General features: G+C 41.1%; 1 protein-coding gene across 1 annotated transcript; it reads right to left on the reverse strand.

Moving 5' to 3' along the window:
• Window positions 1-2,544: 2,544 nt before the first annotated feature.
• TADA1 (transcriptional adaptor 1) lies at window positions 2,545-17,312 on the reverse strand. Its single transcript, XM_055401658.2, has 8 exons — window positions 17,080-17,312; window positions 11,679-11,770; window positions 11,372-11,437; window positions 8,217-8,314; window positions 6,537-6,746; window positions 5,213-5,364; window positions 3,302-3,464; window positions 2,545-2,873 (listed from the first exon to the last, which is right to left on the reverse strand). Exons 1-8 carry the CDS (start codon window positions 17,151-17,153, stop codon window positions 2,721-2,723), a joined length of 1,008 nt encoding a protein of 335 aa, XP_055257633.1. The 5' UTR covers window positions 17,154-17,312; the 3' UTR covers window positions 2,545-2,720.
• Window positions 17,313-18,265: the final 953 nt, after the last annotated feature.

Raw genomic sequence — 18,265 nt, forward strand, 5'->3', positions numbered from 1 at the left:
TGGAAACATGCTAGCAGGTTGATGAATAGAAAGCTTACTCCTGCTTTGATAAATATTTTTAAAAATCAAAGTATAATGAATCTATGTCTTTTAATATTGCGCTTTTAGTAATTACCACGGAGAAGGCAATGGCACCCCACTCCAGTACTCTTGCCTGGAAAATCTCATGGGCAGAGGAGCCTGGTAGGCTGCAGTCCATGGGGTCGCTAAGAGTCAGACACGACTGAGCGACTTCACTTTCACTTTTCACGCATTGGAGAAGGAAATGGCAACCCACTCCAGTGTTCTTGCCAGGGACGGGGGAGCCTGGTGGGCTGCCATCTATGGGGTCACACAGAGTCGGACACGACTGAAGTGACTTAGCAGCAGTAATTACCATGCCAGTTGATTCAATTAAATATTAGGCCACACCCCAAGAATAATCTAGATATTTTTCCTTTACTAAGGAAACTGAGAACTGAATGCTGAACCAATCAATCTGTTGGCCATAGCATCTAAGTCTGACTCCCAAACTATTACTCAAACTGGAGGAATTTTTGGTTTAAGTCAAAGACACGATGAAACACAGGCATTTTTATATGGTCAAAGTGAGCAATCATTTAGAAGTCACTTCAGGAAATCTGATCAGCAACATGCTAATCCCTTCAGGCAAGGGGGAGAAGTGTTAGAGGAACTGTGTGCCTGACTGCTCCCAGGAATGGGTGATGAAGGTGATAAGAATGTGTGCTAAAACAGCACTTGGTGCCTTGAAGAGGCGGGCCTTACCAAATCTGGTTTTGAACAATGATAACACCTATAGCTGGAAGAATTACTGAAATCTCTAAAGGAAAAATAAGCTTTATTCTAAGCCTGAAATTATCTGGTTTCTAATTGCCTTTTTCCTCTCTGAAGCAGTTGTTTTTCTAAATGATGCCTGATAATAAGCACTCATGATTTCTTAAGAAACTAATGATAAATGATGCACTGCACTCAGGATCCCAAAATGGAGCTAGAGTTGGAGGCAGTGTTTGGTGGAACTGAGGTATTTGAATCTCAGAGTCTTATCTTGAAAGATCCTAAGTATCACTCACTCTTTCTACCTGCCTGCTGTGCCCTTAACCTCATCTCTCCACTGTACAAAATGATACTTGAGGAAAACTGGCATGGAAAGCAGACCTTAAGAGTGTAGGCCCAAAGCTTGGGAGTCCTCTGGTTCCACCAGAATAGGTTAGTAGGGATTTAGGCCAGGTCCAATAGAGGAGTGAGGAATTCTCTTTGGAGGTCCATTGCTATACAGATTTCAATGGGAACCTGCTCTTGTAATGAGCAGCAGGGCATGTTCAAGACATCTAGGTATGTCTCCATCTATGGAACACATGAAATGTAATACATACTTAGCACTGAGGCTCAAGATATAATATGGATCCACTACACACAGTTAGATGTCAGTTCAAATTCTTAGAAATCCTGAAAATTCTTGAGTTATCTAAAACTCTAAATGACTTTTCAGAGTTCTGCCAGAACTGAAACTAAGCTATTTATTTTTTGTCTTTATATATTACAAAAGGAAGTGATGATACACCTTAATTGGAACCTGTTTTTTATCTCTCTCATCTCATACATTCTTTTGAAAAGTTTCTGCTAAGATCTCATAAAGCAAGGTTCTTCATACTTCTGAAGGCAATATTCCTCATGTTTACTTTAATAAAAATGTTTTCTCTCAAAAGATTTATTTGTCGCATTTGAAGTACAAAAACAAATACACAGATCCAGATATTGAACCACACATACTTATCTATACATGTATTATTCAGACCTACTTAAACCCATCCATACATTCTAGTGTAGCTACCTGTAACATCTCTTGAATAAAAAAGCAACATATCTTTTAAGAAACAACCTTGGCTATTAGTAACACTGCCATTTGGAAGGATATTTCACAGGAAAAGGAGAATTAAGCAAGTATAAATCCAGTATGTTTACTTGAACTTCTTAAAACAGTCTACAGGAATAATTAATAGATGAACCTACCAATCAAAGTCTTTGGGCCTAAGAACTCTAAAAGAAAGGAATTATGAGAAGATATTTTATAAGCTTAATTACATCCTAAGAGATTATTCTGATTTGGTTTTTAAAGAAAAGACTTTATCTTATCAAACAGCATAGCATTTCTACTAAGTCTTATTTTCTATGAAAGTAATAGGCAACTATATCTGTTGAAACTGAACACAAAAAAAGGTATATTAAACTGATCACTAACAAAGATAACCAATTTTTTAACACTTTGTTAAAAGCAGTTTAAAAAAAACAGCTCTTCAGGAGAAAAGCAGAAATTTTAGACTTGCCAGATACAGAATATGTGATGTTTCTGAACAGACAGACATCCTCCTGATTGTGGAGACAAAGTTATAACAGCTTCTTTGTTCTAGAATGTCACCTACCTCACATGAAGACCATAGGATACTAGGGCTCAGATACCCAAACATCGCTATTCCAGGCACAGAACTTTCTCAGTGCCTAGTCCCATAATTGGGAACACACACACATATGCAAGAGAGATACGGGTCATTATCAAAATCAGATTTATATTAATGGCGTCACAGTAGCAACACAAAATGCACTGTCTCATTTCCATAGGAAAGATTATATTTACACTATACACTTAAGTCTTGAAATGGGAATCCCCAAAACATTCAATAACCAATGAGTTTGCTGAGGGGCCCACACCGTCAAATCGGAATTCAGCAGAACAAAAGCCCCTCCTTGGCTGCCAAGCGCTGGCGATGGATTTTGTCTTGCTGCAGCTCTTCGTGATTTGGATGCCAGAGTTTCATAATGATCCTCTCAATGTTGAGAGCGTATACGGTGTGGGTAGGAATGACTTCCCTGTGCACCTGCAATAAAAACATCAGCATGCCTCCAATTATGTTTCCAACACAGAAAATGAGAACAAGGTCTGCATCAACAAAACACTCACACACAAGACACAAACCTGTTCAGTTTAGAGCCAGAACTTAATGAAACCCAAAACAGGTAACAAAAAAACAAGGATATAACAAGGCTGTGAAGGAAAACTAAGGGAACAAGGAGTTTGTTTGTTTTTCTCCTTTCACTGGAAAGGTGAGGAATGGGGGAGGTAAGTTAGGAAGGATTCCTGAGAGCAGGATTTGAAAATAAGGTTAGTATTAATGGCTTTAATAACAAACAATAAAAACTGAAAAACAAGTCAGGAAATGGAAAAGCTAGTGAATATCTTTGTAGACTTGACGAAACTTTGAACCTATCCATTAATCTAGATAAACCTTAAGGTGCCAAGAGTTACCTGCAAAGCTTCAAATAGGTCGTACATGTTCACTGGAGGCAAAGAGGCAGGCAGTGAGTCCCCCGAGCACGCCAGAAGGAGTGCAGCCTGCTGCTCAGCATCGTCAGGGGGCGGGTGGGACGCTGGGTTCTGACCAGCAAACGGAGCGGAGAGGGCTGGAGGGCTGAAAACAGAATGTTCCAGAAACAGGCCCAGGAAGAAAGGGAGACCACTGAGCAACCAGGACATGGACGGTCTGCTAGAAAACTTCCGATAAAACACATCTCAAAAGGAATCAGAAAGCCAATTATGTTTCAGCCCGTGTATACATGAATAACCTACAATTTTCATTTTTAAAGGCAGCCCATCTCTTGGGCTTGAAATAAAATGCCGTGCAAGTGCATTTACCCTCCTCCCTCCACAAGTGTCAAAATATTTGTTAAGTCAGGATACAGAGTCAAAATTGTTTCCTGTCCTTAAAGAGCTTCTAGGTGGGAAAAAACAATAGACCCTAAATGAAGGAAAATGAAATTGCAAACTGACTTGGAGAGGAAACTAAAGACAACAGGATCAAAAAATAACACGCAAGGAAAGAAAAAGCACAAAAGAAGCAACAGGCAAAACTGGAGGGTAGAGAAAATGCACCCAAATATTGCCAAGTTCCCCAAATAGAACCCAGATGTTACTGGGAAGACAAGCATGATTTTTGTCTCATAACACAGTAGGAGATAAGCTATGCCATTCTGAAGAACACATAGGAGGTGAAACAGCGAGGAGCGACCCTGGAGGAAAGCACGCGTGGCGCGTGAGCGTGGGTTTCAGCACCAGACAAAGGCAGCCCTGATGGAGAAACAGGTGGCCGAGACTGAGGCAGGAGCCTTCCAGGGACAGGCTGGCAGGGAGAGAGGGCGGCTGGAGGCCTGGCAGGCTCAGACACTGCTCCAGCACTCACCCAACACAAGGGGCTGTTTTTCTCTAAACACGAATGACTCACAAAGGAGAACAAATAATCCACAACAGATATGCTTGCAGGAGACTGAGACAGTAAATCTTCACCTACGGCAGTTTGAAATAGTGAACCCAATTTAAGCCAGTGCTCTTCAAAATGAGCCTTGCGAGTTGTGTCGAGGTCTGCAGAGCCACGGAACAAGCACCTGTACCAGGCCCTCCCTACGGTGTCAGCACGGTCTGCTCTGACTCCCTGCTCAGCTCTCCCACCACACACCCCACCACGATCACGCCTCCAGCCTTCCCTGCCAGTTACTTCTTCCCCATCACCACTCCAGCCAGCATTCCCTATCACACTTTTTTCTATCTCTCTTCTTCCTGAAGAGAGACAGCAAAGGGAAGGTAATCCAGGTCATCTCAGGACAGCATAGAGGTCCTGGGAGCCCACAGTGCAGAGAGGTTCCAGAGATCAGAGTTGCAAGACCAGATCTGCACAAGAGGATGCCAAGAGCAACCGATGACACCCAGCCCAGGCCACCGTCTTGAGCTCCAGCTACAAACGGCAGATAAGGACCTGGAGAAACACCCACCACTCCTCCTCCCACCATCAAGAAACCCAACCTTGACCCAACAATCACAGGCCACATTTCTGAGTGACAGCGGCCCACTCCCACCACCAGCACCTCCTGGGCAGGTGCTGCTCCAGGCGTCTTCAAGGTGCACTGCCCTCAGATAGTGGGGCCACTCGCATTAAACCACGTGCCGCAGCCAAACTCTACAGCTTTACTTTTGATCTATAGAGTACCAAAAGAATTCACTAGTTATGCAAGGAAGCAACTTGAGAAAATAAAACTGTACTGCTCTCAGAGATACCCTAAACTCACAGAAACTCAATAACCAATTATTTAACGGTGGTCTATTACATAAGAGTAGCGTAACCACCTAGAATGGATGGATGCAAAAATCACAAGAAACTTCATATACCTTTCTATTAAGCTGTTGTAAGCCACTACACTATTCTTCAGGTATGGCTGTGGGGTCACATTACTACCAAAGGCATATTTAAAATGACCATCACGTAATCGGTAAGCTTTCCTTCTTGACACAACTGATGTCAGTATATCTTTAAGGTGATTCTGTAAAAACAAGAAAAAAAAAAGAAAAATAGCATGAACTCCTCTTAAAAGCAAACCATAAAACTTCCATTGACCAAACAATGTTTACTGGCACTTAGTGAATGGAGACGTGAGAAAGGCAAGCAAGTGCTAAAGCCAAATGAATGCTCACTAAAAAGCCAGACCATACCAGAGTGGGAGGGTCTAGGAAAAAGTAAAGGGAGATGCACTGTTTTTATTTAGTTCTACTTAAGATGAGCTTGCTCTACGGAAATTTATTAAAGTCTTTATACCCCTAAATTGGCTCCTCTCTCTCAAAAATGATTTTCAGATAGCTTTAAATAGAAGTACAAAAACAAGTAATTTTTTTTAAAGTAGCAAACTACCTTGAAGCTTGTTTGAAAATGATACAAAATGTTTCAAGATCAGAAATATATTAGTTATGGTGCCCAATCTACTAAAAATCCTTGCATAAATAGAACCCTGGCTCTCTCAAAAGCCACATAAAAGACAGATATATACAGGAACTAAATAGATGTTAGGTAGTTAACATCTCTTCACCTTTGTGACAGCCTCAGAGAGGGTTAGAGATTGTCTGTGAAAACAGAGACAGACTAGTCCCAGACTACTATCATTAACAGCGGAGCCAGGGGCACAGTATTTCAATTATACCAGTAAGGGCATCTCATGTCAGGACAGCATGGCAGCATTTGTAGCTTAAAACATCACGAGATAGCTAGGATAATCTCCACGGTACGGCCGAGGAAACAGCCCACGTGGCCAGTGAGTGCCTGCGCAGACCGCAGTGTGCGTGCTGCCTGGTGAGTGAACGAGTGACACCAATGAGGGAACGACTGTGCTCGGACACCACGCCTAAGAACGCCCCTCAAATGCTGTGCCGCAGCAAAGTCAGTCATTTCCATCTTCAGGATTAAATCTCAATTGCTTGCTTAAAAACTGTCCCCGTGTTGACAAGCGAAACATCAAAAGTGTTATGCCACCAGCAACCTTCTGAAAACTGAAGGCAACTGTTTGGATTATGATGCTTCTCGCCTCAACAGAAAACAATTTCAGCAAGGCAATTCTGAAATCAGTTACATTTTAGTCCTTTTCTTGCAGTACTAACTCTGAATAACACACACAAGTCCATCATATTCAATCTATAAGAGGATTTTTGAAACCAGCAAACCAACCTCCACCGCGTAGACCACAGCAGAGACAGCCTCCTCGGTGACGTTGTCCAGCCCGTGTTCGTAAGCAGTCACTATCATTCTCCCTTCAAGCTGACCCCGAGTAGGAAGCATCATTGTGTGGGAACAAAGTTTCAAGTCATCATCATCCTGGGGATCCTTAGCCACAAACTGCTGGGCTCCTGAGAGGGGATTCTGAGGCTGGAATCTATGCTATAGGTAAGAAAACTTTTCAAAATTATTCATTACATGGCAAGTAATAACACACAAACAAAAGTAACCAATGAATTGGACCTGAGATCCTACAAATTAATGCCATCAAAACTAAACCACAAGAGTTAAAAAAGCTCATGCACAAATAATCACAGATTCACAACCATTACATATTAATAATGAAGACATGAGTTAAGGGGAATAGTAGTAGTATGCATAGTAGTTTATTCTATTTAATTAATTCCTTAGTAATCACAGAATATATGGCTCTGTGCTAAAAATAACAAATGGGGAGAAGGAGAAGATATAAAACTATTTTCAAACAAATCAAAACATTTTAAGTATACTTGTAAGTAAGCAGATTCTGAAAGCAGAAATATACAGAGAATGTTTCAGAAAACTGGTAATTTCTGTTACCAACATAACAGATCTAATAACAAATATTCCAAGATAATGTAGGGTAGGTATAAATCTTCAGTTACATTATATTCCACTAACAATTCTCAACACAGAATCTTTTTAAGACAGTCATTAGTTTTTTAAAAAATAGCCTTTCCCAATCTTTTCCACTTATAAAACCCCAGCCTTGCTCTGGGAGATGCTGATAGCACATTCATATTCTCCATCATCAGTAGGAGATATGCCCCTGTAGCTTCTGCTTCAGTCCAGCTCATAAGATTTTGTAGCAAATATGGCTTGTCCTGTTTGAAGTTTGTATTATAAAAGCAACTAGTTTTTCCACTTTGCAAGTATAAAACTATTTTATATCAAACATGCTTTTTTAAAGCAAGTATGCCTCTCTGGAGATGCTGATGCCCTTCAGATAGAATATTATTGATATAAAACATAGAGCAAAAAGTAGAAGTAAATAAATGTTTGTTGATGCTAATCCATAAAGTACCCAATCAAATCTATAAAAGGGGTACTTTTGGGAAACTTTGTTCCCTGGATAGAAACCTGAAAAAGCAAGTTATTCTAAAATGTTTACAAATTTCATAGTCCAATGCCTTCAAGACTTCTCTGAGGATCACCAGAAGGCTCAAGGTTTACCAGGGGATCACCAGGACCCTGTTGGAGGCCTCTAGGCCTCCTGGACGCTTGGAACAGAAGTCTTCAATCTGAGTAACATTATTCATTCCTCTAAAATAAAGATATTTTAGAGGAAAAAGAACACAAATACAGTTCTTGAATCACTGAAAAATCATTATATACTAATGACAACATATTGATAATTATGCAATAACAAACTCGAAGTATAAAAATTCAGACACTTTGGTAAAGAGGGTTTCAAAGACTGAGTCCCAATTTCAAATTCAATAACATCTTTTCCTCCCCAAATAACATATTTTTCTCTTCACCTTTTTTCAGCTTTCCTACCAGAATTGTAATATTCATTAAAAAACTAAAGCCAGTTCTGTCACAACAGTTCTTAAATCAGTCATTACCAAGATCTACTAAAGAACAACCTACATCAAATTTCTGACGAACAGAAGAAAGCTTTTTCTTTCCCTTTGGTTTTCCAGGTTTGGCTGCAGAACCCCCTGTCCAGGGTAAAGATCCAGCACCCTCTATGAGACAGAAAAATAACAAGCATAAGAGAAAACAACAACTGATAACTGCCAAATTTGTTTTCCCTTTGGGTTAAAGAAGTATGAGATGCTCAAATGATGAAAATAAACAATAAATGCTTAAATTCAGATCTCTTTCTGCTTCTCTAAATAAAACTTCAAATTCTCTCAAATCATTTTTTTTCTTTTTTTTCTAGCTGTAACCAAAATTGTCCTTTTAGGAAAACAAATTTGTTTTTCACGTTTTTAATTGTCTATGGGGTGCTTGTTTGCTTAATAGCAGCAGTAATATTATAAAAGCAGGACAGAATTTTCTAGTTCAAGATAGCAAACTGAGCACCCGCATCTCCTCTCTCTTTCAAGACCCTACTAAAAACAACAGTAGAGGAAAGTAAATGGCACATCCACAACAGAGATTAAAAGGAAAAGGAGTGGCAGACCAAGACGAGATCTCACCAAATTCCAAGGAGAGGCTAAAAAGGCGCCAGCTTACAAAGTGGACACATGGAAGCTACGACCTAAGCTAGGCAAGCTTCGTAAACAGGTGGAACTAAGTTAACCTGACTAGTGGACATCCATAAAGAATCTGAATTTGTAGGTGAGTCCAGTGGAAAGCAGGAGGGATAGTACAGCTAAAAACAAGATTAATGGAGTATCTATTCTGAAAAGTCATCCATACAAATGCCTTCCCTCACATCCAGGACTGAACTCAGTACAACACAAAAAATATGGGTCCCCTGATCAAAAGTTAAGAATTTCATGACAACCCGAGTCAGCACTAAATCCAGTGCAGGCCCTTCCAAGTTCACTGAACAGCTGTTCCTGACCCACGCAACCAGGCCCGCTCACTCCTGTGCACAGGCAGGAATATGTAACAGGAGGATGGAGACCTCTTCTCTAGTTAAAATAAAACAAAGCTTCTTGGCTTTACTATGGTAGCTGGTATGGGTATCGGCACCCTCGAGCACAGCCCCAGCGTAATGGCTGGCCTCCTCTCACTCTACAGGGCACTCTCCCGGCAGTTTTATGCTTCATTCTTAAACACAAATTATCAGACACTTGATAGAAATTTGTAACATGGTAAGAAAGACCAAGCTAAACAAACAAAAAAATCAAGTTATACATACACTTGAAAAAAAATCCCAAAGAATACTTCTAAGAAAAAAGACAATGCACATAAAGTGTCTAGGACACAGCTGTTAGTAGTCAACAAATAATATCATTAAAACCATCTTTCTTGCCTGGCTTAGAGAAATAGGAAGCAATTTGACCACGATTATCAACACACAATATTTCTATATTATATTTTTAGTAGAAATCATCTCTTTGTTGCCAACAAATATTTTGTTTTAAGGAAAGACATTTTGGTCGTTTGATGGAGAAATAATCTCTTAAATTCCGATATATCTTCATTTATTTTTAAACAACCAACAACAAACATTCAAGAGTATCAAAGGCTTTAATTAAAATCAGCCACCTATACTACTATCACTTCATATTCTTTTGGCATTTTTTATTTTTAAGAGAAATTTTACATGTTCTTTCACCTGCTTTCCTATAACCATGTGGGGTAGATATTACTGTCTCATGGAAGCTAATAACATTCAATAATTAAATACATCACCTAAGTTAGTGGCAAAACTTAAACTTGAACCCAAGTCTCCTGACTCCTATCAACCAAAGTTTTTAATTCCAGTCGTCCCACTGAATCTTTTGGGTGTGTAGCACTTCAGAATGTATCTACCTAAAAACCAAGATCCATCCTCAGAAAATGCTGGCTTTTCTGATCAAATTAAATTTTAAACAATAAAGTGGATTATCTTTATGATCTAACAGGCAAAAGTCCACTTCTATTTAAATGAAATAAAACATCAAGCACAGTGCAGACTGTGCAGCAAGGGGTGTGGAGGGGTGGAGAGCAGCCTCCCTGCGCTCACACCAGTCTCCATAAACAAACGCTCTTTGCCACTCTTTCCAGCAACAGGCCTTTAGGATATCTCATCTGAATTCTCCATCTTACAACAGAGCTTAGCAGAGGGAGACGATACAAAATACTAGCCATTTCTAGATAAAAGGGGCTTCCCCGGTGGCTCAGATGGTAAAGTGCCTGTCTGCAATGCAGGAGACCTGGGTTCAATCCCTGGGTTGGGGGAACCCCTGGAGAAGGAAATGGCAGCCACTCTAATAGTCTAGCCTGGAAAATCACATGGACGGAGGAGCCTGGTAGGCTACTACAGTCCATGGGATCTCAAGGAGTCGGACACGACTGAGTGACTCCACTTTCTCTAGATAAACACGAGCTTTTAATAAATGACGATCAGAATCACCACAGGCTCTTTAAATGCAACAACAAAAACCAACAGTACCTGTAAATACAAGAGTCCTAAGCTTTACCATGAGGCAGACTTTTAATGGATTTGGTTTCGATTAACTGATTAAAATGAGACTGAAAGAAGTGACTTGTACCACTTAAACCTCCAAAAAACTAGGAGCAAAAACTCATTCTGTCTATACCCATTTTCTTAGGTTGAAGTGACAGACTTGGCTTCCATGCACTTTCCTGCCATGCTGCTATTCACTACCTTTGTTCTCCACCAACAGTTTGCCAAACACAGGCTGAAGCACTTAACCTTCCAGGTGCTAATATCTCACTGAATTAAGAATGGGAAAATCCAAGTTCTCAACATATGCTGTGGTTTCTCCTCCACCTGGTTTATCCTCCATACATCTCTGGTAAACCTCTTCTAACTACCAAATGCCCTCTCCACTCTCCTCAGCTTCTTTCTCCTGACTAGCTATTCGCCTCCTCACCTCTGGTTTACCTAACTAACTGAAACCCAGTAAAGCCCCAAAGTCAATGTAAGGACAGTGAAATCACATGCTTTAAAAAGGTCCTATGAAAGAATCAGCACTTTATAATAAAATGGGTCTTCTAAGCAGTTCAAAGAACATTTCATTTGCAAACACGTCTGTTAAAGGCAGCGAGAGCCTAGTAATAAGCCCAGAGTTTGTGGCTTTGCTGACTGACATCCTTAGAGGTTATTTCCACTCCCTTACCTGGTGTAGACACCAAAATCTGACAACGCGTGAGAATAGCCAGGAGGAAATCGTTGTGAGAATGGACTGAAAAAGGGAAGATTGTAACAAGTCAAGTACACAATATTTACAACAAAAGGAAACCACTGTTTTAGTCTAGTTTTTAAAGACTTTGGATATCCCCTGCTCTGCCATTCTTTACATTTACTTTTAAATATCCACATTATTTAAATGACCTTACATACTACTAAAACCAAAAAAAAATTTTAATTTATTGCAGATCTGGGAAAACTTCAGAACAGTAAAATAACTCCCCAGATTATTTTACCATTATCCTGTGTGAGAAGTCTATGAGCTTCAAGGTCAAACTCTTCTTTGCTGATCTTCTGCTTGAACCACAACTTTAAGTTAGCCCAGTATCTGCAGAGCAGAAGCAATATTAAGAACCTCAGGTTTTGCTTCTTCCCCAAGTTCACCTTATGTCCCTCAACTCCCAGGGAAAGAAGGAAATTTTGCATTCCCTAATGTTATAGACTGAGTTGTGTTTCCCCCCAAATTCATATGTTGAATCGTTAACTCCTAGTACCACAGAACGTGACAGGGCCTTCAAAGAGGTAATTAAGTAACCTGCTTATTTAATTTAAATGCAGAGTACATCATGAGAAACACTGGACTGGAAGAAGCACAAGCTGGAATCAAGATTGCCAGGAGAAATATCAATAACCTCAGATATGCAGATGACACCACCCTTATGGCAGAAAGTGAAGAAAAACTAAAGAACTTCCTATGAAAGTGAAAGAGGAGAGTGAAAAAGTTGGCTTAAAGTTCAACATTCAGAAAACAAAGATCATGGCATCTGGTCCCATCACTTCACGGCAACTAGATGGGGAAACAATGGAAACAGTGACAGACTATTTTGGGGGGCTTCAAAGTCACTGCAGATGGTGACTGCAGCCATGAAATTAAAAGACGCTTACTCCTTGGTAGAAAAGCTATGATGAACCTAGACAGCATATTAAAAAGCAGAGACATTACTTTGCAAACAAAGGTCCATCTAGTCAAGGCTATACTTTTTCCAGTAGTCATGTATGGATGTAAGAGTTGGACTATAAAGAAGGCTGCATGCCAAAGAACCGAAGCTTTTGAACTGTGGTGTTGGAGAAGACTCTTGATAGTCTGTTGGACTGCAAGGAGAACCAACCAGTCCATCCTAAAGGAGATCAGTCCTGAATATTCACTGGAAGGACAGATGCTGAAGCTGAAACTCCAATACTTTAGCCACCTGATCCAAAGAACTGACTCATTGGAAAAGACCCTGATGCTGGGAAAGATTGAAGGCAGAAGGAGAAGGGGACGACAGAGGATGAAATGGTTGGATGGAATCACCAACTCAATGGACGTAAGTTTAAGTAAGCTTCGGGAGTTGGTGATGGGACAGGGAAGCCTGGTGTGCTGCAGTCCATGGGGTAGCAAAGAGTCGGACGTGACCGAGCGACTGAACTGGAGGCATCAGGGTAGGCCCTAACCCAATGAGACTGGTGTCCTTATGGGATCAGGATACAGACAAGAGACAGCAGGCAACAGCCAATGGGACAGGCCTCAGAAAATAACAACCCTGCTCACACCCTGAAGTCAGACTTCTAGACTCTGGAATGGTGAGAAAATAAATCAGTTGTTTAAGCTACTAAGAAGCCAGAATACCATCAGAAGAGGAAAGTCCTCCCTAAAAAGGACTGAGCAGTAGTCACGGAATCTGACCCGTAAGTCAACCAGCTAAAAACCACAGCTGTACCTTTCCTTCCTTGCTGTTGCATTTCTAAACGACCTACTCTCCAGAAAAATACACTTAAAATTATTTAAAAATATTATTAAAGTTGTCAAATATTACATATTTGAAAGCTGCTGAGAGTAGATCTTAACAACTTACTGCCCAAAGACGTATTAATAAGTCTTTTGTTAACCTGAATATTATTGACCAGAGTGTTTCAATATTCACTTACATAACATATAGACGGTCATAGGTGTCAGTTTCTACAAAAACCCCCGGTCAATAATGTATTAAAAGTTCTCATCACAAGAAAAAAATAATTTTTTAACTATGTATGATGAGAGACATGAACTAGACTTATTGTGGTGCCACACTGCAATATATATATATACACGAATCATTAATGCTGCACCCCTGAAACTAATGAAAAGCTGTACGCTACCTGTACTTCAATTTTAAGAAAGGTTTATATTTTAAAGTTTGTTGTGTTTTATAGATTGAGGAGTGTGGTTTTTTAAAGGTGAAAACCAACCACTAATCATAAAAATTACTAGTTAACTGGTAGAAAAAAAGGGTCCAATCTTTTATACCTTAACAACATTATAAAAAATAGGAGTAAAATACTTGATTTTTCACATCCACACCCCTTGTTTTGATGCTTAAGAAAGCTACTCTTCATTCATGAAACAGGACTAATAATTACTTAGTACATGTTTTACAGTAACTTTCAATTCACGATTAGCTACTTTCTAATGATGCTAAAGCTGAAACTCCTATACTTTGGCCACCTCATGTGAAGGGTTGACTCATTGGAAAAGACTCTGATGCTGGGAGGGATTGGGGGCAGGAGGAGAAGGGGACGACAGAGAATGAGATGGCTGGATGGCATCACCAACTCGATGGACATGAGTCTGAGTGAACTCCGGGAGTTGGTGATGGACAGGGAGTCCTGGCTTGCTGTGATTCATGGGGTCGCAAAGAGTCAGACACGACTGAGTGACTGAACTCAACTGAACGCTCATTTGAGCTTCTAACAACAGAGTCCCAAACAAGACGGTTTAATGCTCTCACTGCCATCATTATACCCATGGCAGTTTCTCCTGCTGTTCTGTACACCGATCAGCTTAAGTCTGGCTAACTATATATATGTAACTGTTTGAGTTCCTGTACTCCCCCCGCAATCCCGCCAGAGAAAATTCATAACTTTAATGGAGCCCTAAAGTTTCCCAAGACCCATTTCATTCAACAGCAAAACAAGTTTAGTTTTAGAACCTGGCACATTTCACCTGAGTCAAATTCATTAGTCAATAATACCTTCCCAATAGCAAACACTTAACATGATTCCTCCACCTTTTTAAAGACAAGAACAATTTAAAAGTGAAATAAAGTGCCACAGAAAAGCAAAAGTCTTTTCCTATCCCATTCTATACAACAAAAGAGAAGAGTAACATGAGAAAAACTTTATTGAAAAACCCTGTGTTCCTATTTTACAAGAAAGGATACTTTAAAATACTTCATATTTGAAGTGAACTAAGGTAAGACTCTGACAACCTGATGCTATCTATCTTTTCAAACTTTATAGCCCAAATAGCCAGCACTGGCTATCAAGTACTCACTTCCGAATCCTGGTCCCTGTATTAACTCGTTGTATAGCCATGGACAACTGATTGTATTCCTTAAAAATAAGAAAAACAAAGTAAGCCAACCTCTATGTAGGTGAGGATAATGGGTGATGAGTATAAATGGATCGCACTAGGAAGCACTGCAGATACCTGGGGAAAACTAAATAACATATGGCTAAATCATCCAAAAAACTAAGCACTCATTTGAACACGACACTCTACTGAGTACTATACAAAGTGAGTAAGCTAGCAAAGCTCACGTCTTTCTAGAAGCTGACATGGGCGGACAACCTGACATAAAGGACATTAGGACAACAGCATAAAACAGGAAACAACTCATGCCTAAGATCATTATACACCTGATATATTTTATCTACAAACAAGAACCGCATTTAAACAGTCAGGCTGTACAAACCAAGACAAACTACTCAAGCAGGATACGTGAGATTGCTCAACCAAGAGGCACTTTTTAAGGAGCAGAAGGAAAAAAAGACTAATAGAGAACAACACTGTACCACCAACTCTTCCTAGCACAAAGGTAATTTTGATTGCATTCTTAATGGAGATTCAGCTACAGATGCACCAAATTTAGCTTTGGCATCTGTATTCGACCAACATCTGATAACCAGGATTGATCTTTAAAGATCAAATAGGAAACACTAATTTCAACATTTCTGGTGACCTGTGTGAGAAGTGTGGCTTCACAGAGGGCATTATCGCATCTAATCAGTCAACTAATGCACACAAGCCAAGTCTACTGCAGCATGAAAAAAAATTCACTTTCAAATATTTGTAAGCATCATAAATATACGAGTGGCAAGTCTCTTGTGCTTAAAAAGTGTAAATTTCAGCGGTCAGTATTACAAAAATAAGCTACAGTAATTAAAGACGGTAAAGGCTGTCAATTTTACTCATTAAAATAATTAAGAATTTTTAATTAAGTAAGCGAGGAAAGAGAAAGAAAGTCAACATGCATATTAAACTATAACTTCAGGTAAAATTATTTTATCTTTGGGAGTCAATTAATGTTTATAAAAAATTAAATAATTATGCCCAAAATAACAGATTATTAAATTTTAATTCCAGTGTTTCTAGTTTATTATTGTTCCTAATACTAAAATAATCTTTAAAAATTATATTTTGTTTTTAGTTATTCCATTTAGTCCGTCGGTGTTCCAAGAAGTCTTACATGGGAATTCTGTATATCTTGGTAAGACACAAACTAAACTGCCACATCAAAATTTCACAAGAAGGAAAAATCAAAACTCATGTATGACATCCAAGTTAAGTAACTTCAATTCAGTTATAATAAAAAATAAAACGATGAGAAGGAGAAAGAGTGGAGAAAAAGAAAGTATCCCCCAAACACCTTGCACCTCTAGAAACATGTCAAAGTGAGTGCCTACTGAGTACTGCAAAACGTACAGAATATCACAAAAATCATCCAGCAGCAACAATACAGGCATTATAATCTTAAACGTTTAAAACTGGCTTCTAATATCTTAGAAAAATAAAAATGTAATCATACTGTTTTGAAAATTTCCAAATTTGTCCTTGTACTTCGGAGGGTTCCTTCTATGACTCAGCCATTTCGGCGATTCCGACCCGACTATGTACTCGGTCCCCTGCTATAACCTGGGTGAAAGTCTCTGGGAGTTTCTGGGATCCTTTGCAACCCCCGGGTTAGGTTTCAGAGCGAGAAATTAGACACGAGGGCCCCAACACTGCCCTGACTTTTTAAGGGTTAAGATCTCTGTCCTCTCATCTATCAAACGGGAGTGGTAACTGCACCTACCGCACATCTCTGTTGCGAGGATTAGAGGAGATAGGACATCTAGAGCGCTTAAAAGGTGTTCAATAAACGTTCGCTACTGCTATCATCACTGTAACTGCAGCAGTGTTCAGTGATTATGTCACCGGAGGGTCTGTCTGCTGTCCGAAGTGGCTTTCAACGTCTTACCCACAGTTCCTGCACAACACCTGAGCTCAATAAGCCTCCGCCTCCACGAAGCCCTCCGGGCGACTAGGCCGCTGCGCAGCCGCACGCGTCCCGCGCTCCCGCGCCCTCGCCGCACCCGCCCAACAGGCCGTCGGGCGTGAAGGCGCGGAGCGCGCCCGGCTCGCCCCACCCAGGGCAGCGGCTCGCGGAGGGCGCCCGCCCGGGGCCCGCGCACAGCGGGGAGTGCTGCGACCGCCCGCCGGAAACGCCCACAGGCCCCGCGGCCCCACGCGAGAGGCGCGCAGGCCGGCGGCCGCGCGGAGGCACGCCGCGACGGGCGGGCGGCCAGAGGCCGGGGCGCCCGCGCGGGGACGCGGAGGCTGCGTCCGGCAGCGCTTACTGTTTCACGTTGTCCCCCAGGGCCTCGCTCAAGTTCTTCTTCGCCGCCTCCAGCTCGCTCACAAAGGTCGCCATCGCCCCCCACGCAGCAGCCCGACCCCGGCCCTCTGGGCCGCCGCGCCCAGCAACCGAAGAAACAGCCCCACGGCGGCTCGGGCTCCGGCGACGCCGTCCGCGCCCGTGCGCCCCGCCCCCAGGCGCGCGGAAGACGCGCCTTTGGTTTTCGGCGCCGCCCGCCTCTCTGAACGGAAAGCGCCGAGCCGAGTCGGCGCTTCCGCGGTCCTCCAGCCCCCGCCCTCGCGTGCGTGCCCCGCCGCCTCGCGCTCGACCTCCCCGCCGCTGCCGGGCTGCAGCGCCGCCTGCAGGGCTGGCGCCCCCGGCCTCGTGGTCTTAGCGCTGCTCCAGCATCCAGTTCGCTCTTTTCACCTGCGTGTGTATCTCCGCCCTCCAAGTCAAAAAGTAAATGACGTTGATTTTATGCTCTTTCGTTGCCTTATTTTTTTGCCGACCACTCATTCAATTGACTTGTTAATTTTCTGGCTTCTCCAACTAACCTGTAAGTTCGTGAGGACAGGATTTGTGCTTTATTCACTGCTGTTTCCCCTAATTCCTAGAGCAGTACCTGATACAGTGGGCTGTCAATAAATATTTGATAAGTGAATGAAATAATGAGGACAAGTAGGGAAAATACACAGAAGGATAAAAGAAAAAAATGTTACCACCCCCAGACAAACTCTTTCCCCCTTCCCATAATTTATAATCATACCCTATCTTCAATTGTGCGTCTTGGTGGTGTTTTCGTTATATTTACTTAATAATATATATGTTTTCCTCTTATATCACGTCGTCTTTATAATCGTAATTTTATTGACAGCATATTAAATACCCTACAGGAGTAAGGCACATAATAACTGGTTTCCCAATTCTTAGACTATTTACATTTTTTCTTTTAAAAACAATATTGTAATAAACTTTATGCTTAAATATTTCCCTCATTTAGGATTGTTACTTTAAAACAGAGCCCCATAAATAGAATTACTGGGTTAAATGATAGGAGTATTTAAAAGAGTCTTGGTGCATATTGTCAAATTGCATCCCCCAAGTTTGAAATAATCCTAAGTGGCTTTTAAATCTTGTGTGATTTCTCCACGGAGGTTCCTTAAAGCTTCTTCATTCCTTCAGCAAGT

This window comes from Moschus berezovskii, chromosome 4 (assembly GCF_049115385.1).
Source record: "Moschus berezovskii isolate FMDL1 chromosome 4, NW_MosBer_1.0, whole genome shotgun sequence".
NCBI lineage: Eukaryota > Metazoa > Chordata > Mammalia > Artiodactyla > Moschidae > Moschus > Moschus berezovskii.